This window comes from Macaca thibetana, chromosome 7, assembly GCF_024542745.1.
Source record: "Macaca thibetana thibetana isolate TM-01 chromosome 7, ASM2454274v1, whole genome shotgun sequence".
NCBI lineage: Eukaryota > Metazoa > Chordata > Mammalia > Primates > Cercopithecidae > Macaca > Macaca thibetana.
The window spans coordinates 161,213,514-161,234,121 of NC_065584.1; the positions used below are offsets into that span (position 1 = coordinate 161,213,514).

Genomic DNA, 20,608 nt, shown 5'->3' on the forward strand with positions numbered 1-20,608 from the left:
GGTTTGTCACCTTTGTCCAGACAAAGGGCTGCCCATAAGTCCTAAGGCAGGCACCACCATGAGCCTGACCAGCCACCTACCTCACCTTTCAGAGTACACAAGGCCAACACAAACATAAAGGGGCTTTCTACAGAGACTCTTTCCAGAGCACTGCACCAACGGCAGAGAATGGACTACCTGTAGATTTCTTTGATGGCCACACCCATCAGCTAGAGAGAGCAAGTAAGGAGCATGCATGGCTTCAATAATAATGAGAAGCAGTCTTTCAAATATGATGTCCACCTTCAGATGCAGAGTAGGGCTCTGAGGAAATCAACGGAATTTCCAACAATATTCAGATCAAAAGACATTGAAATTGAACCTTGTTCTTGGATGTGATTCTTAAACAGGTGCTAACTAAAGAGCTAGGAGATCTGGGTTCTTGTATTTATTTACCAACTGGTTTTGTGACCCTGGGCAAATTGCTCCATTGCTCTGGATTTTAAGGTGGTGAATTTAAAAAGAAGTAACCTTTTTATTGATGACACACACACACACACACACACCCCTATGGCCACTCACCTACCTCGCTTAGGTGAATAGCTCAGTTTTCACAAAGTGTATACACTGGTGTCACCAAGTACCCAATTAAGAATGAGAATATGACCCAGAATGTTGGATCTTTAAATATATTATTTCTGACATACAAATGGCCAACAAGCATATGAAAAAATGCTTAACATCACTAATCATCAGATGAATGCAAAATAAAACCACAATGAGATACCATCTTACACCAATCACAATGGCTATTATTAAAAAGTCAAAGAATAACAGATGTTGGTGGGGATACAGAGAAAAGAGAATGCTTGTATGCTGTTGGTGGGAATGTAAATTAGTACAACTTCTATGGAAAACAGTAGGAGGTTTCTCAACCGAAAATAGAACTACCACCTGGATATCTACCCAAAGGAAAATAAATCATCATATAGAAAAGACACTCAAACACTTGTATGTTTATGACAGCACTATTCACAATAGCAAAGTGATGGACCAACCTAAATGTCCAACAGATGACTGGGTAAAGAAAGTGAAGTATGTATGTGCATATATAAATACACCATAAAATACTACTCAGCCATAAAACAACAACAACAAAAAAGAAATCATGTCTTTTGCAGCAACATGGATGGATCTGGAGGCCATTATCTTAAGCGAAATACTCAGAAAGTCAAATACCACATGTTTTTGCCTGTAAGTGGGAGCTAAATACTGTGTACACGTGAACATATAGAGTGAAAGAACAGAAATGGGAGGGAAAGGTGGGAAAGTGGTAGGGGAGTGAGGAATGAGAAATTACCTGATGGGTACAATATATACTATTCAGGTGACTGTTACACTGAAAGCCCAGACTTCATCACTATGCAATATGTCTGTGTAACAGTACACTTGTACCCCCTATTTTAAAAACACATGGGAGACATATAAAAATAAATCAGTAAATAAATATAATCTTTCTCACTGAAAATTATATTCCTACATTTTGAATTTGGGAGAAATCATATGGCAACTCTTTGACTAAACAGAAAACACGAGAGAGTACTTCAAGGCTTCCTTGGAGCTATTCCTGATCGTTCTCTGGAGAGAAGACAGTGGGTGCACAGCTCCTCTTTCGGTCTTCAAAGCAGGGGCTAGTGGGCACCTGGAAACCGTAGGTGAATTTTCGGTGGAGGGAAGAAGCTCATAGATTTAACACAAAACTATCTTAGTTGGCTTGGACTGCCATAACAATATACCACAGACTGGGCCACTTAAACAACAGAAACTTATTTTCCACAGTTCTGGAGGCTGCAAGTCTGAGATCAGGGAACCAGCATGGTGGGGTTGGTGAGGGCCTTCCTGGTTTGCAGCTGCCTTCTTGCTATGTGCTCACATGGTCTCTCCTTGGTGAGTGCATTTAGAGAGCGAGATCTCTTCTTTCCTTTTATAAGGCCATCAGTCATACTGGATTAGGGCACTGCATTTAATTACCTTCTAAAGGCCCTATCTCGAAATACAACTACATTGCAGGTTAGGGTTTTAACATATGAATTTTGGGAAAGTAGTTCATTCCATAGCACAATCCTCATCATTTCTCATCAACTTCAGCCGGAATTACGTTCCATTAGCAAGGCTACCATTTCTGGGGCCGGGCGCGGTGGCTCAAGCCTGTAATCCCAGCACTTTGGGAGGAAAAGACGGGCGGATCATGAGGTCAGGAGATCGAGACCATCCTGGCTAACACGGTAAAACCCCGTCTCTACTAAAAAATACAAAAACAAAAAACAAAAAAAACTAGCCAGGCGAGGTGGCGGGCGCCTATAGTCCCAGCTACTCGGGAGGCTGAGGCAGGAGAATGGCGTAAACCCGGGAGGCAGAGCTTGCAGTGATCTGAGATCCGGCCACTGCACTCTAGCCTGGGTGACAGAGCAAGACTCCGTCTCAAAAAAAAAAAAAAAAAAAAAAAAAAGCTACCATTTCTAAGCAGGTGCATTGCAGAGTCAGTTGAGTGGCTTTTCCTGGGCCAATTGTCTCTCAGTGGCCAAAAGCCATGAAGCTACAGCTCAAGAGTGCTGGTGTTAGGCAGCCCCGGGCTCTAGGTCTGGCTCTGCCCCCTGATCTGCTATAGTCACTTAACTAATTTGAGCCTTAGAGTCTTTACAAAATGAGGGTAGATGGCAGCCTTCAGGATTTAGATGAGGATCCAATGAGACAGTGTCTGTGACCGTAAAGTACAGAACAATGTTAGTTATGAGTGTTTGGTTAGCTGACCAGTTCTGCTGCTCTGAGTCTTCTCCTGCTAGACCTGACTTCCACACACTTTCAGGATCAGAATCCCCCTCCCTGTGTGAGGCTTCCTAAATGCTTTCCATCGTCTTGTCCCCCTCCCCCATCGCCCCAGCCCCATCTCTCCATAGGACTACTCTTCAGAACACAGGGTCTGGCAGAGGCAGGCCCTACTCTCTGGCTGGGACTCATCAGCAAGTTTCATGCCACCTGGGAAGCCATTGCTGAGGTCTCTCCCTGGCCTTGCCTGCATGGGAGAGAGCTGTGCAAACAGTGCTGGGGCTGCCAGCCAGGATCTTGCAGTGTCAGAGTAGGAAATGTATTCTGACAGCTCTGAAAAGAAAATCCAAAAAAAGCATGATCCAAGAAATACAGGTAAGTGGTACAAAGAAACAGTGACTTAACTTACTGTGCATGTCTGTTTTGAGGCTGTTGTGTTAGACTTGTCAACCTGAAAACAGAGCAGGAAGAGCCAAAGCTAATAGGCTGGTGTTGTGGACTCCTGATTGAGGGCAAGGATGAGCTTCCCTTGAAGCACTTAAGGAAATCCTTAAGCCCAGTAAGTCTTCCCAGGCAGCACAGCCAAAGGCAGCCTTTCTTTTTCAACCCAAAGACATGGCAGCGGCTATCACATAACTAAGTATATGTAGCTGAATCCCAAGTTCCAGAAGGGCAGGAACTATGTTTTTGGTATTGAATCCTCCATTGCTCTGCTGGGGGCGAGGCACAGAAGGAGGGCCTCAAAGTTACTGGAATGAATGAAATAAAGTGACAAGGGGCCCCTAGTTAACAGACTAATTGGTGCCTTGCCTTGGGGGAGAATCATACCACATCTCATCTCATGAAATACAGATGGCATTTTTTGGATTGAAGGCTTCAGTGGTGTCTACATTACCTTAGGTCTGCACATCAAGTCCCTGAAGAATATATTTTGTGATAAGCTGTCTCTCACCCTAAAAGAAAATTAGGATTAGAATCCTCAGGATCCTGGGCACCAACTCAGGGATCCCTGGTCTGGTTAAAAGAAGAGTTCTGGAGGCCAGGCGCGGTGGCTCAAGCCTGTAATCCCAGCGCTTTGGGAGGCCGAGACGGGCGGATCACGAGGTCAGGAGATCGAGACCATCCTGGCTAATACAGTGAAACCCCGTCTCTACTAAAAAATACAAAAAACTAGCCGGGCGAGGTGGCGGGCGCCTGTAGTCCCAGCTACTCGGGAGGCTGAGGCAGGAGAGTGGCATAAACCTGGGAGGCGGAGCTTGCAGTGAGCTGAGATCCGGCCACTGCACTCCAGCCCGGGTGGCAGAGCGAGACTCCATCTCAAAAAAAAAAAAAAAAAAAAAAAAAGAAGAGTTCTGGAAAAGCTCCTCCCACTTTTTCAGGTGTGGGCAACACTGGTGTTTCACTTGGTATGAAGGAATTCAAGGTCTTCCAGGACAATGCTTTGCCAAAACCTCAGTTAACACAGCAGAAAACCTCTTACTGGCAGAGACAGTACTTAGTAGGCTATAAAGCCCCTCTACCTACATTATCCAAGTCTCTAAACTCTGAAATGGGCAGACATGGATGACTATATTCTTACAATGGGGAAACTAACGCTCAGAAAGTTCAAGAGAGCTTGTCCCGGGTCCTTCAGCTAGTCATTGGCGGAGCTGGGCTTAGCAATCTTATTATTCTGAATGCCGGATTCTTCCTCACCTCAAAGGCCCATCTATGGCCGCTGGACTCATGAGGCCACTCCTTCCTGGGCAGAAGGGCTCTCTGTCACTAGGCCTGAACCCACTTCCATGACTGGCTGCCAGCCAGCTTCTTGCATGGCTCTGCCAGTCCGGATGAAGATGAGGATGACATACTGCCATTCAAATAGACAAACCAGCTGACACAGATTAACACAAAAGACTTTTTCCAAAAAACCTATACTCTTCTTGGCTTGGTATCAAATAACCAGTTCTTGGTTATGTGCTGGCTGTGCCAAGGGTTTGTCTCATATTATCAGATGTAAGAACTTGAAAGAGAGGAAGGGTTGTGATGGGGCTAGATTCTCAGGAGTGAACTGTTGGAACATGTGACTTCAAATTAGCACTGTCTTAGGATGGCCATTTATTTGGATGCCTCTGGAGCAGCCTTGACAAGTTTTGAGTGCCTTGCAAAACTTGTCTTATATTTTTGAAACAAATGCTATCATGTCAAATATATTTGTAATATTACTACTTGGTATTGTATGTAGAGTGTTACCCAAAATTTAACTTTTAAAAAAGAAAGGAAAGTGGAGGTGGGATAGTGAGTGGTCACGAATCTGGATTAAAAATGCAAATTCTCCTGGAAAGAGTTTGCAGATTTCACATTTGTAAAATGATAATTGTCACATTCACTCCATAAAATTCCAAGGAGTGGCTAGGAAGGCCCAAGGAGAGTCTATCACGTTGTATAAATGTAAAACAGCCTGATTCCCTCACCCAGAGGGACCTTTTCCTCCAACTGTGACCACATGGAATTCAGTCAAGAACCCGAAAGGGAGCAAGCAGGCCTCTGAGCAGAGAGATTAGTCCATTCATCAAATATTTGCTGAGCATCTACTCTAGCCAAGCATGGTGTGAGGCACTGGGAATGGAATACTGAACAAATCAGAGGCATTCTTGCCTTCACAGAGTGCCCAGTATTTCCACAAAATCCACGCCAGTTACTTACAAGAAAATCTTCCAAACTCCAACGCAATCTACCAAGTCACATTTCAGAAGCAAGTCTAACAGAAGTGGGCTTTCTGGCCTAGATTAGAATGAAATCAGCATTTAGAAAGGACACTGCTGGTTTAAGTAAATTGACAAGAGGAAGAAGCACCAGCTGACATTAGTAAGTGAAGGTGTGAGAATTAAAATTATTTTAAGCAGACATGAGAATTCAAAAAGTTGCCTAGAACCATTTGGTGTAAAAGTAAGTATCTCTACCCTTTTCAGTTGGTCTTGAGAGAGCATTACTGTATTGTAGTAAAATATCTTGTTATAACCAATTATCCTTACTTAGTATGCTGCACTTTAAAAATCTGCTTCCACATACATAATGATAATAACGTGCCTTAACATCGTAGTAGGAACTCATTTCTTAAGGCATCAAAAATACATAATGTATTCAGCATAATTGGTTTAAGATGAAAGGAGACGTCATAATATTGTAAAAGGGACTGGAAAGTTAATGTTAAACACTTTTTTTTTTTTTTAGATGGAGTGTCACTGTTCTCACCCAGGCTGGAGTGCAATGGCAATCTCTGTTCACTGCAACCTCCACCTCCCAGGTTCAAGCAATTCTCCTGCTTCAGTCTCCTGAGTAGCTGGGATTACAGATGCCTGCCACCATGCCCAGCTAATTTTGTATTTTTAGTAGAGACGGGGTTTCACCATGTTGGCCAGGCTGGTCTTGAACTCCTGACCTCTGGTGATCCACCCGCCTCAGCCTCCCAAAGTGCTGAGATTACAAGCATGGGCCATCGCGCTCAGCCCACATATTGTTTTTTAAAGGTAAATTTGGTCATTTGAAAAATTCACTTATATGGGAATAGTTTATTCCCTGCCCATACCAAACTATGACACTAAATAATAAAATACAATAAAAATTAAAATAAAGTAGTAGTTTCTTGCTCCCTCTTTTTTTTTTTGAGATGGAGTCTTGCTCTGTCGCCCAAGCTGGAGTGCAGTGGTGCGATCTCAGCTCACTGCAACCTCCGCCTGCCGGGTTCTAGCAATTTTCCTGCCTCAGCTTCCTGAGTAGCTGGGATTACAGGCACATGCCACCACGCCTGGCTAATTTTTGTATTCTTAGTAGAGATGGGGTTTCACCATGTTGGCCAGGCTGGTTTTGAACTCTTGACCTTGTGATGAACCCACCTCAGCCTCCCAAAGTGCTGGGATTACAGGTGTGAGCCATTGCGCCCGGCCCTTGCTCTCTCTCTCTATTATATAATCGACATACATAATAGATAAAATCATGATGTCCTATAGTAAAATTTCCAGCTCTCTAGAATTCATTATATTCAAGGAAACAACAGAAAATGGTCAAGTTCTGTTTTACCTACTTATACTCTGCCTCTTCTGGTTTTTCTAAGACCTAAGAGTGATCCTGCATTTTCTCCTTATTTAGGAGAACTCCATCAGTGGTTTTAGAAAGCTCTCCATATTGCGTTATTTTTATTAGTTGTTTTTTTCCCCACAGGGCCCTCTGGCAAGTTTCTAAACACTTACATCACTGGGACCCCAGCCCTGTGCCTGCCACGGACCAGAAGGCAGAACCACATACGGCCCTGCTCCAGATACCAGAGCAGTTGTTTAGGCAAAGACAGACTGCTATGAATCCCCAGTTTCAACAGTCTCAAGACTGTCTGCTCTGTAAGGATAGCCCCCTATATTCACTGCTGTACTCCTAGTATTTGGCATAGTGTCTAGCACAGTGCCTGGAAAACAACAGGTGTTCATTAACTATCTGGGGAATGAATGACTGAGGACCAAATCCCTACTCCAGGGAGCCTGTACCTACCACACCAGAGCTCTGGGCCTACCCATCCCGGGCCTTCAAGGACTCAGATAACACCATCTTTCTATGTGTGAGAACAGTTAGCTGGGTATTTTGGCCAGCACCCTATCTGGTCCAACAGCCAGTGCTACAGAGAGGAGGGGTAGGGTGGGGCAGAAGCAGATTCTTTCTGCTGGCTTTGTAAGCACCTGTCAAAACCTAAGGCCAAACCAGTTCCATTGGTTGGTGTGGTAGGGTGAGTGGTATATGGAGTCAGACAGAAATGTAAATAGTTAAATTTCACCAGGGCAAATTCTTTATGCCTAAGAATTCCTGTTTTACTTTTTCCCTTGTCAGAGACAAGGTGTCCCTAGCAGGGGCAAAAATAGGTGTCTAGACATCTAAATTCATTTAAAAAGACAGCAGAGAGAGTTTGTAAATCATTGGAACAAAGAATATTTTTCTAGCAGAGCAGAAACAAAGTAGTTGCTGCATTCCTCTCCACAAAACTGGTCCTGATACAATGCTATAGTAAAAAGGCAGCAGCTGCAGTGGCCAGGCTAGGCCAGTGCAAGAGCCAAGCATCTCTGTCCACATTGCTCTTGTCAAGTTTGTCACACCTGGAGACCAGGCCCAGGAGCAATATGACAAGAGGGTCCTTGAGGCCAATGACCTCTATGTGTCATAAAGAATATGGCATGCCCCAAACACACACCTTGCTTAATCTGATGCCTTGGGGTTAGGGTAGGGAGGGTACAGAAGTGGCTTTATTTCAAAATCTCAGGAGAAAAGTTTGAAGAGTCTATACATATACATGATCAAGTCAAAATCAGAGCAGAGAAACACAAAGAGTCCCTTGGCTAGCACTGCAAACAAATTGCTATCCTCCCAAATCTGCTTCTTCCATTAGATGATTTCCAAGCTGAGATTAAGTACAGCAACCTTGGCAGACCATATGGGAAGTAGCCCCTTCAAGCACCAGCCTTCTCCCTGGTGGTCCCAGGGATCCACTGCTCTCTAGCACCAGCAAAGTGTCAAGGAGGAGGAGGGATGAGAGAAAAGGAAGAAGGGAAAGAGGAAAGAAAGCCAGGATCACCAGAAGAAGCTAAAAAGCCAGTAGTTGGGGGATTGGCCTTTTACAGGCTTTGGAAACCAGGTGATCCTAGAGAAACAAGGGCTTTTCTCATGTGGTGAGGGGGTGAATGGCTGTTTTGCTGTGTCCCTCCAGGGAAACTGAGTGAGACGGCTCCTGACCAGCTGCTCTCTGCTTCCTATGGGAAAAGGCTGTGCTGGGTACCAACAGCAGAAGGATGCAAAAAAGGCTTTTCCCCTCCTCAAACATCATTCTATTCCTGCAGGGGAGAATAATGCTTCAGAACCAGGGACGCTTGTTTACAGCCCTGGGGCTTCGGTGTGGAAGTCTGATGCCCACCTACCATTCTCCACATTTGGGACTTTGGGACATAGTCTGAGCATATCATTCTCCTGCTTGTAACATTTAGGGGGTCCTTGTCTCCGAGGGGATCAATCCTCAAGTTCTTGGGTCCCTCCTGACCTGGACCCTGCCTGCCTCTTTAGTCTTAGCTCTTGTGTCTCCTACATCCTGAGCTCCAGTCAGAATAAACAGCTTGCAGTCCCCTGAACCTGCCAGGTCATTTTACATCTCAATACCTTTGCTAATGTTCCTTCCAATACCTAGAATGTCTTTCCTACCTTGCTACCTCCTAAGTATCTACTCCACTTACAGGTATCAGCTCAAACATCCACCTCCACTGTGAAACAGTTTCAAGAGGAACCTCTGGCATAGATCCAGGTTTGTTAATTATTTCCCCCAGCCCCGAGAATGTCAGCAACTTGAGGGCAGGGACTTTGTCTATTTTGCTTCCCACTGTATCCTGGATGTCTGGAACAGGGCCTGGCACCCTGCAGGCACTCAGTAAATGTCTGCCGAAGGAAGGAATCAATCTCAGCACTGAAGGCACTGCCCCTGGATGTGGATGTCATAAGGACAAGGTTTGGGTTGTGCTCATTTCTGCATCTCCTAGCACATGGTTCGACACAGTGTGGGCATTTTGTAAAAGTTGACGAATGAGAGAAGGAATGAGTGATGAATGTTCATAGGGACGAAAAGCTAACAATACTGGCATTTCTCCAAGAATGAGTTACCTTCCAGTCTTCTTTTCTGTGTTAGGGCTTCTTTTTCCTTCTTTCATATTGTCTATTCTGTGAGAAGAGTTACCTTTTAAGTGAAGCATATTTTAAATTCTGTTCAAACACAGCACAAGAAAGTTGGGCTAGATTTTCTCAAAGACTTGGCTAAGCTAAAAGTCATGGGCTCTACAGCTAATCAGGGATGATGGCAACAAGTGCTGCTTCCATTTTAATTTACATTTGGGAAAACCCTGTCTATAGAACACTAACCTTGTAAATTATACAGACTCACCATATCATCATAAATTTGAGAAACTATTTTGGATTTTTTTGTGTATATTTGTATTATCTGTGTCTCTTTTACCATTGGGGCTGAGGATGGGAGGAAGGTTGGTCACAGAAAGCCCTGGATAATATATCAGGAGGCCCGGTTCCAGTGACCTGGAGTAAGCCCTTCTCCTCTCTGGAAATGAGGGCAGTTGGAATAGATGATCTCTGAAGGCCTGTGAACCTGCAGACATAATATGATCCATAGCATATATAATTGCTATGGGCAATCATGATCCTATGCTGCCCATACCTGCATAGGTACGATATTTAAACATGGTAAAAAGAGAAGGTGCTTATAATACTTTTTTCTTACAAAGGAAAAAAGTCATCACATAAAATATGCCACCCCCAAATTCTCAATAAGTACCTATTCTGATTTTCTAATCTAGCTTATTTAAGAAAAGAGAACTGATTTCTTATACATTCTCTCTCTCTCTCTCTCTCTTTCTCTCTCTCCCTCCCCCTCCCCCCCCCCCCCCCCCCCTCCCTCCCTCCCTCCTGGAAAGACTATGCCCATTATAAACTAACGGGATATGTGCATGGAGGCACAGGGAGATGGGTAGATGAATGGACAGCATTTAATAATGCCTTAAAATTCAAAGGTTCTAAGTTGGGTTTGGACCTTTCCTGTGAGATCTGAGGACAAACGTGCCTTACCATGGAGCTTTTGGGCGGTATGAGAACAGCAGGGTTAATAAATGAAGCGCACGGGCTGATAGGTTTTCTGGTCATAACCTAATAGCTGCCAGAGAGCATGGATACTTTCCACAGAACATTTATGGGCTCTCCAGCACTAGTCTATGACAATTTTATTTAATCATAAAAATATAATAGTCATCAAATCTTTTTGGAGTTTCCAGTTTACTGCTTTCTCAAGAGAAATAAATGGTCTCTCAGATTTCTTCTGCTTTCATCTCTCTGTTCTAAGTATAGTAGGATAAGGTTCCAATTAAGGCCCATTAAATGTTCACATTGATTCATGTGAGCCATTTTCCAGTTTCTTTTCCTAACACAATCTCAATGCACCTCTGAGTTATCTCTGTGGTGTGTTTTCAGTTTAGCAGTTGCCCATACATAAAAGAATTATTTGGGTATGACGTCTCCTTCCCTCCCACTTCTATAGCCCAAGGTGCTGAGTGGAGATTCTCCTTCACTGTCTTCCAGACAAGAATAGGTTTATCACCTGTCAGGTATGTCCAGGTGAACCAGGCATGCCCCTTTGGGAAGGGGAGCTGGCAGGTGACCAGAACCAGACTGATACTCCAAAGTCCCCTTGGCAGCTGTGTCAAAACAGAGTTTTGAGTGGCAGCCCAGAGATTCTGAGGTGGGAGGATCCTCTGTACTTCTACAAGTTTTGGTCCACAGAGGAACCCTGTAGGCAGAGTTTTCTCACAGGTTCTCCACAGATGGGGAACCATGTTCTGATAGCTGGTCTGGTCATGACTTCCCAATTCATCTTATAATTATATATTCTTCCTCTATCAGAGCTGAAAGGCTTCTTCAGAGCACCCAGGCTAACTCTTTATACAGACAGGAAACTAAAGCTCAGAGAAGGGCAGTGACTTACCCAGGGTCAAACAGCTATAAAGCTGTAAAAGGATCCAACAGTCCTGACTGCTGTACCAATGTCTGTTCCATCGTGATGGGCTTTCTGTAACTTATGAGGGTCTTATATAAAACCTCCTATCTCAGAAGAGGTGTTCCCTGTGATTACAGCCTAAGCCTTTACAGTCTATCTCAGAGGGATTTTTATTATAAACGCCCCCTCCATGGCTGAAGACCAAGGCAAGCCCAGAAAAATTGTATTATTGGTCATGAATTAAACTTTGATAAAAGATTCCTTCTGGCCTCATTTTCTTGTGTTTATTTGATGCCCCAATAGAAGATTTTCAAGTGAGCAAAGGATAACTGAGGTTCGTGCACACTCCTGACCTAGCAGCAGCTCCTTGGGCTGGCTGCTGCCTACCTCAGGTGATGTCCTGGCAACACAGCCACTCAGGCAAGTCAGGAGTTTCTTTTGACGTCTCAAGAGGTTTGTGGAGTAAAAACTGTATCTAGTGTGAGCATGTGGCACTTTTAACTACCCTTGTGTGGAAAAATTCACCAAAACAATGAGGAAAATAGAAGGTATCTTTTATTTGGATTCTGTGAAGTTTAATGCAATTGGCCAAAATTGCTAATTGGCAAATTTCTCCATTCTTATGTCAGCCAGTTCACTCATCAGAAGTCTCAAAATAAATATTTAGGTATAAATTATTTTTAATTGAGAATTTTTGTTCTACTTTTGGAGAAAAAACCCCACATTTTTTTCTTTGGTGCTATAATATTGAGAGTAGCTTGGTTCCAAAATGGTTGCATTGCTGAAACTCAGGCTCTTCCTTAGACATGATGTATTTCTATTTTATGAAAGGAACGTATCCGTCACACAAAGAAAGAAAATATAGAAAGCTGAATGCTTGTGTGACAGCTAAAGAATAAGCTGCCAACTCTGGGAGAACAGAAAGGCCTTGGGTGCTGGAGTTTCCACTCTGAGCCCACCACCGCAGCCTCCATTCACGAACTGGGATGGGGCTAGGGGAGTTTACCAAGTGGGTGTGACCTAGGACTGACCATCTGCCTTTGAGGTAAAGAGTGAAATAAGAATGTTTGAGCAGGAATTAAGCCACCTCTAAAAGTTCTAAATGCTGGAATGGGATTCTGGGAAACTGCCACTCTTAACACACAATGACTCTAGGAAACCACTCCTTGTTTCTGTGCACAGGGAAACAACCGAGGTGAGTACAACAGATTCATTTTCGGAACTTGTAGTCAAATTAATGTTTGGGGTTTCTCACTAAGTCACTGAGTTACAAAAGAGCTGGAAAATGCATGGCATGCAGCTCAGGCAGAACCGAGTTTCACAAGCTTCGCTCTCCAACTTGCTTGCCTGTTCGGATCTGCCCAGAAGCTTTCAGGAGCCTTTGGCAGGGTGTGGTGCAGAGCAGACGGTTACATGATCAGCATGGACTTCACTAGAGAGAGCTCAATGCGGGAGGGGGACAAGGGGATCCTTCCTTTCAGGGATCGCAAGAACCTCCAACTCTGACAACTGCAATCTATGGGGCCTTTCCAAATGAAAAAGCCAGTTGCTAAATAAAATGAGTGAGCAAAGGTGCATATTCCCAATATAGTAATATGCAGGCAGTCAAATCATCTGTCATTTGAGTTAATTTAATTATCATACCACATTTAATTATCTAATACAAAATGTAAATAAAGTGACGGGTTGACAGCACATACTAATTATGTTCATTATAATAATTAAATGGGAAGGAATTTAGAGTCAAGAAAGTGCCATAAAATGCAGGGAATCTTTCGATTAAAACATTTTAATTAGAAACTGCAACCCTATAGGAAACAGAAGATTCATTCCATCAAGGATGGGACATCACTTTTATTATCCAGGTTTCTCTTCTCAAGTCATCCTTGGTATCATGGGGCTCAGTCTTTCCAGTTAATAGACTAAATGGTGGCAAATAAAAAGTGCCAATCCTTTATGCAAAGCAGTTACGTAATCAAACAGTAGGCTGCAGCAGGCTTTCAGGATGTCTTGTTTTATAAAGACACAAGCTGTTTTCCCAGTAGGAAATCTATGATCCCCTGTGGACAAACTGGCTCTGCAAATTAACACGACTTATGACTAATGATAAGGAAACATTAAATGAACTGAGCATCTAATTTCTCCTATGAATTTCCTCTGATTTACAGAAAGTGGCAATAGGCGAAACAGATTCCTTTCTTAAGTACAGAAGTGAGGTGGAAACTCACTGAACTGCCAGTGGCGAGGCTGGGCTCTGCCAATTCTTGCTTGACAATTCCTTTTCCTTCTCTGAGCCTCAGTTCTTCCTCCTACAATATGAGGGAGATGGACTAGGTATCTCTCAGAGCCCTTCTAGGATGAAGGCGCCATGAATCTATGACTGAAGAAGCTAACGCCAGTGCTGAAAACTAAACTTACCACATCCTCTTAGCAAATGCTCACTTAGCAAATTACTGGACTTCGTGGGGTCAGTAGAAGGGCAATTTAATAGAACTAGTTTTAAAAGTGAAAACAAACTAACAATTAACTTTTCAGTTATAGAAAACTTCCCAACTCTATTGGGATATGAGCAGTTATCACCTCGGCAAGCTTGTGGCTATTCCTATACCCTGCCCTTGCCCTGCAGCCTGACTGGCATGGAGCACAGCCATGAGCTGGTGAGCACAGCCTTTAGTGCAGGTAAAACAACTGTGGCTGAAGATGGCATCACAGAGCAAGGTACGTGACATCTCACCTGTAAGAAGTCTGCTTATAAGTATCTGTCATTGGGTTCCCTCTATTAATAGTGAGGAGCCAAAGTATACTGAGGTTTTAATGATAAGTTGCCACACAGTGGGCAGGCAGCTCATTAAGCTGTCTGCTGCAGATGGAATCTGGAGTAGGGTAAGAAAGGTCCGAAAAACCACAAAATAGCTTGGAGTCCCCATGAGATCAAAATGCTGCTCTGTGGTTCTAGTTTCAGCCTTTAAAATGTCACAGACTCATGGAACTTACAGGGGAGGTCATCTAGTATAATCCACTTATTTTTTGTTTACTTCATTGTGTAAAATATGTATAACATAATTTACCTTTTTTTTTTTTTTTTTTTAAAGACAGAGTCTTGCTCTGTCGCCCAGGCTGGAGTGCAGTGGTGCGAACTCGGCTCACTGCAACCTCTGCCTCCTGGGTTCAAGTGATTCTCCTGCCTCAGCCTCCCAAGTAGCTGGGATTACAGGCATGCACTACAGCACCTGGCTAATTTTTGTATTTTTAGTAGAGATGGGGTTTTGCCATGTTGGCCAGGTTGATCTCAAACTCCTGACCTCAAGTGATCTGCCTGCCTCGGCTGCCCAAAGTGCTGGGATTATAGACTTGAGCCACCACGCCTGGCCCCATTTCAACTATTTTTAACCCCACAATTCAGTGGCATTAAGTATATTTACAATATTATGCAATTATCACTGCTATCTACTTCCAGAACTAATTTGCTTCTTTGTAGAGTCAGTGATGCTTAAACCTCGAGAGGGGAAAGAATTTATCTATGATCACACAGCTAATGGCAGAGCTGGGGCTAGAACCCAGGCTTTCTATCTGCTAAACTGTGGTCCATTTCTACTCATAAAACATGTTCATTTACACTTTCCAAGATCTTTATGAGTCTCCCTGAATAAGGCATACAGATAGGCCCTAGAAGCTTTCCAGTCAGCATCTAAGGGGCAGAATGGCAGTTTCTCAAATGTACTGTCTTGGTGAACCTGCATCATCTTCTACATTCACCACCGCTAGCCAAGGTACACTTCAGTGGTCACGAGTGGATGGTACCTGGGACATGCCTGGCTTTCTTAAGCAATGTAAGATGAAATGAAAAGTACACTGAGTTGGGCTTTGCAAAACCTGGATGCTAGTCTTGATCGTTCATAAATAAATGATTTTCTGTGTCATTTCAGGGAGCTTACTTTATCTTTTAGAAGCCCAACTGCTCACCTGTCTGTGAGGTAAGAATAATTCCTGTACTTACGGCCCCACTAAAGTGCTACTGAGGCTCAAGAGACAAGAGATGGGAAGATAGTATAAAGAACTCTACAAATATAAGGTATTTCTACCTTATTTCTCTCTCTCTCTCTTTTTTTTTTTTTTTTTGTTGAAACGGAGTCTCGCTCTGTCACCCAGGCTGGAGTGCAGTGGTGTGATCTCAGCTCACCGCGACCTCCGCCTCCCAGGTTCATGCGGTCCTCCTGCCTCAGCCTTCCCAGTTGCTGGGATTACAGGCATGTGCCACCACGCCTGGCTCATTTCTGTATTTGTAGTAGAGATGGGGTTTCACCATATTGGCCAGGCTGGTCTTGAACTCCGGACCTCATGATCTGCCCACCCTGGCCTCTCAAAGTGCTAGGATTACAGGTGTGAGCCACCATGCCTGGCCTCTACCTTATAATATTTCTAATATATGGCCGGGCGTGGTGGCTCATGTCTGTAATCCCAGCACTTTGGGAGGCCAAGGTGGGCGGATCACCTGACGTTAGGAGTTTGAGACCAGCCTGACCAACATGGAGAAACCCCGTCTCTACTAAAAATACAAAATTAGCCAGGCGTGGTGGTGCACACCTGTAATCCCAACTACTCAGGAGGCTGAGGCAGGAGAATCGCTTGAACCTGGGAGGCGGAGGTTGTGGTGAGCCAAGATGGTGCCATTGCACTCCAGCCTGGGCAACAAGAATGAAACTCCATCTCAAAAATAAAATAAAATAAAAATTTCTAATATAAATATTATGCTTAGTAATATCATCTCCATAATGTGCAGTGTCTCAGCTTCTTACAATTACTATCTTTTCTATCAGCTTCTTACTTCTCTACTTTTTTTTTTTTTTTTTAAATCTTGTTCTTTCTTCTCATAGATTGTTGCATTTTAGCAACTGCCCCAGATCTAAAGTGACCTCTCTAATCTTCCCTCAAATCAGAAGTGGATGTCCAGTTTGGTATTCAATCCTTCTGGGAGGCAAGGTGTTGAAACACAGGGTCTGGCTTTTTTCACTTTTCTAATTTCTTCCTCAGCGTGAGCTTACCTCTCACCAATGATCTTCAAACCTCACTGTATCCTCTTCTTCTCCAACTGACAAGTGACAGGGTCTCAGTCTCTTCCTCCTCCTTGTATTGACCAGTGCTCTCTCCACCCATTTCATCTGCTTTTTTTCTCATCCCAGCATGCCCAGTCATCACCTTCCTACCATGTCCAAGTCAGGTCTTACATGCCATCTCCAAATATGAGTCCCCCATTCCTGATACCCCTTAACTCTGAGCCCAGAGATGCCAAAATTGTGTGTTTTATCTAAAGGAGAGAATTAATATGTGATCCAGCATCAGCAGAAAAACTGTCTGAAATCCCATGAAATTCTGAGTTCAGTAAGTTTATCATAATAGAGTTGGTTTAAGCAAAAAGTTTTAAACCATCCTTAATATGAAACGCATGGAAAGAGCTGAATTTTGTCCTGCAGAACTGCACACAGCAAAATATTATCACATATACAAATTACTCACCTCTTTCAAAGGCAGTAGGCAGTGTCTTCATATATAATAAACAATTTAAGTATAAAATAAGACATTTTTAGGTTAACCATGAATGTCCATACAAGATAAAGCCATATAGTTGTTAAAAATACTTAGCAAAGATTCTGATATAATGTTAAGTGCATAAAGCAGGACACAAGCATTTGTACAGTATGACCTCAGCCGTGTAAAATTACTCATAGAAAAGAGGCTGGAAGGGAATCTGCCAAAATGTTAACAGTGGCTATCTCAGATAGTGAGATCAGGAATAACTGTGATTCCCGTTTTTTTCTTTATACTTGAACTGTCTTTTTCTCTTCCCTTTCCTTTTCTTTTCCTTTCTCCTTCCTACCTTCTTCCTTTCCTTTTTCCTTTTCTTTTCTTCTTTCTTTGAGACAGAGTCTGGCTCTGTCTCCCAGGCTGGAGTGCAGTGGCGGGATCTCGGCTCACTCCAACCTCTGCCTCCCATATTCAAGCAGTTCTCCTGCCTCAGCCTCCTGAGTAGCTGGGATTTCAGGCGCCTGCCACCACGCCCAGCTAATTTTTGTATTTTTAGTAGAGACAGGGTTTCATAATGTTGGCCAGGCTGATCTCGAACTCCTGACCTCAGGTGATCCACCCGCCTTGGCCTCCCAAAGTGCTGGGATTACAGGCATAAGCCATTGTGCCCGGCTGCCCTTTTTCACAATAACTAAAATCAGAAAAATAAAATCAACTTTTAAGATAAAATAAAAAGCAATTTAATAGATTGAATGGATGCACGTGAAGAAAAAAAAATCTACACGGATGATTTCCCTCAACTTTCTTTCCTCTGAGCAGTCTGTAAGAGACCTGTGAGCCTACTAGGCTTGGTCCACAGAGAGGACAGAGCATCCCCATCAGGGAGTGCTTGAAAGGGAAGGACACTGCCTGTGCTGTAGAGGTAGGAGGGGAGAAAAAGCTGCCATCTACTCTCCTGGCAACAGGGTCTGTAAAAGGGGAACTTTTCTGGTATAATACTCTGGTAAGGATCCAAACTGTCTATATTTTAGCCATGGGAATCCTTCTAAAACAGACTGCTTATTCCTGCAGTGCGGTTCAGGGAATGACTGAACATACACTTTGCCTCCATGCTTACTTGAGGTATTAGAGGCATCAACAATCATCTAGGAAATACAGAGCAGGGCTCAGTGTCCCTTTGAACCCAGATGGCTATGACTTCTGAGTTCTTGGGCCTGCCTTATTATTTTTTTTTTTTCTTTTTTCTCCTTCTCAGGAAAGCAATTTCAGCTCTCATTGTGCAGTTTCTTGCCTTGTACTTGGCTCTACCACCACAACCATCTCTTTTATTCCTGCCCAGATCTAGTTTGCTGCAGGCTAGATAAACCTTGCAAACATACTTGTTAGAGATTTGCCTACAATACAAATTAGGAAGTTTAGAGTAAGGCTGGGCACGGTGGCTCACACCTGTAATCCCAGTACTTTGGGAGGCCAAGGTGGGTGGATCACGAGGTCAGGAGTTCCAGACCAGCCTGGCCAAGATGGTGAAACCCTGTCTATACTAAAAATACAAAAATTAGCTGGGCATGGTGGTGGGTGCCTGTAATCCCAGCTACTCAGGAGGCTGAGACAGGAGGATCGCTTGAACCCGGGAGGCAGAGGTTGCAGTGAGCCAAGATCACACCACTGCACTCTAGCCTGGGCGACAGAGTAAGGCTCTGTCTCAAAAAAAAAAAAAAAAAAAAATGAAAGTTTAGAGTAAGAGTTAAGGGGTTGTTCAGAGGCTTTTCTTTCTTAGCTACAATCTATACAATTAAGGTTGGCTGAGTAGGGAGCTTTTTCTTTTTTTTTTTTTTAAGATGGAGTTTTGCTCTTGTTGCCCAGGCTGGAGTACAATGGTGCAATCTCAGCTCATCGCAACTTCTGCCTCCTCCTGCCTCAGCCTCCGAGTAGCTGGGATTATAGGCATGCGTCACTATGCCGAGTTAATTTTGTATTTTTAGTAGAGACGGGGTTTCTCCATGTTGGTGAGTATGCGGCTGGTCTCAAACTCTCGACCTCAGGTGATCTGCCTGCCTTGGCCTCCAAAAGTGCAGGGATTATAGGTGTGAGCCACTGCGCCCGGCCAAGTAGGGGGCTTTAGATAAATGAGGTTGTCAGGAATTACTATTTGATATGCTAGTTATGCCATAATCCCGGCTTCAAAAATAAAGAGAAATAAGGTACTTTATTATTAGTAAAAAATCTATAACAGATTTTCCAACATCTTAAAAAAGCAGAAAGCAGGCCAGGTGTGGTGGCTCACACCTGTAATCCCAGCACTTTGGGAGGCCAAGGTGGGAGGACTGCTTGAGCCCAGGAGTTCAAGACTAGCCTAGGCAACATGGCAAAGCCCTGTCTCTACAAAAATTAGCTGGGTGTGATGGTACCCGCATGTGGACCCAGCTACTCAGGAGGCTGAGGTGGGAGGATCGCTTGAGCCCAGGGGGTCAAGGCTGCAGTGAGCCATGATCATGCCACTGCACTCCAGCCTGAATGACAGAGCAAGAACTTGTCTAAAAAAAAAAAAAAAAAAAAAAAAAAAAAAAAAAAGGCCGGGCGCGGTGGCTCACGCCTGTAATCCCAGCACTTTGGGAGGCCGAGGCGGGTGGATCACAAGGTCAGGAGATTGAGACCACAGTGAAACCCCGTCTCTACTAAAAATACAAAAAAAAAAAATGAGCCGGGCGCGGTGGCGGGCTCCTGTAGTCCCAGCTACTCGGGAGGCTGGGGCAGGAGAATGGCGTGAACCCAGGAGGCGGAGCTTGCAGTGAGCCAGGATCGCGCCACTGCACTCCAGCTTGGGCGACGGAGCCAGACTTCGTCTCAGAAAAAAAAAAAAAAAAAAAAAAAAAAAAAAGCAGAAACCTATTTACAAATGAAATCTTTAAAAAAAAAAAAATCTATGAAATATTGCTCAGAAACCAAATAATTAAAGTAGTTTAAAGCAAAACTACTATGAGTGACCCACGGGAGAGTCCTACCTTCTCAGCCTCCCACCAACACCAAAGGAAGATTCTAAGCACCTAGGCAGAAGCCAGGAGTCAAGAACAGTTTCATAGAACACCAGACTCTAATACTATATGAAAAGTGACCCAACTTGGAAGATGTAAGCTACCTTATCAAAACAAAAACCCTGATAGCTAGAGCAGCAGACTCCACGTGGTAAGGAAGTACATAGTAAAGAATCTACATGGTAAGAGAGTACATGCTTCTCTGTGGCTTAAGAATATTTTATTACAAATATTTTATTTTATAGCTCTAAGAGGAGGCCCTAATGCTAATCTAGTTCTTATCGAATCTATTTGAAGAGGGCCAGGTGTAGTGGCTCATGCCTGTAATCTCAGCACTTTGGGAGGCCAAGGCAGGCGGATCACCTGAGGTCAGGAGTTCAAGACCTGCCTGACCAACATGGTGAAACCCCATCTTTACTAAAAATACAAAAAATTAGCCAGGTGTGGTGGTGGGTGCCTGTAATCCCAGCTACTTGGGAGGCTGAGGCATTAGAATTGCTTGAACCTGGGAGGTGGAGGTTGCAGTGAGCTGAGATTGCACCACTGCATTCCAGCCTGGGTGACAGAGCGAGCCTCTGTCTCCAAAAGAAAAAAAAATCTATTTGAAGAGAAGGAGTTAGAGGCATATTCCTGGCGTCTGGTTAAAGGGCTTTACAGAGGACATTTGGGTTCCAGCCCATTAGCCTGCCTT

General features: G+C 43.8%; 1 protein-coding gene across 11 annotated transcripts in view; it reads right to left on the reverse strand.

The window, feature by feature from the left end:
* The window catches only part of SCAPER (S-phase cyclin A associated protein in the ER), a 571,361-nt gene that overhangs the window by 8,363 nt on the left and 542,390 nt on the right, over nucleotides 1-20,608 (reverse strand). For 8 of the 11 annotated variants that reach the window (XM_050799824.1, XM_050799823.1, XM_050799825.1 and 5 more), the window contains one exon: nucleotides 13,591-13,671. The exons of the other annotated variants lie outside the window; for them this stretch is intronic. In XM_050799824.1, coding sequence (XP_050655781.1) covers nucleotides 13,591-13,671 — 81 coding nt within the window. The remainder of the gene's footprint in view (nucleotides 1-13,590; nucleotides 13,672-20,608) is intronic. 11 annotated transcript variants of the gene reach the window in all.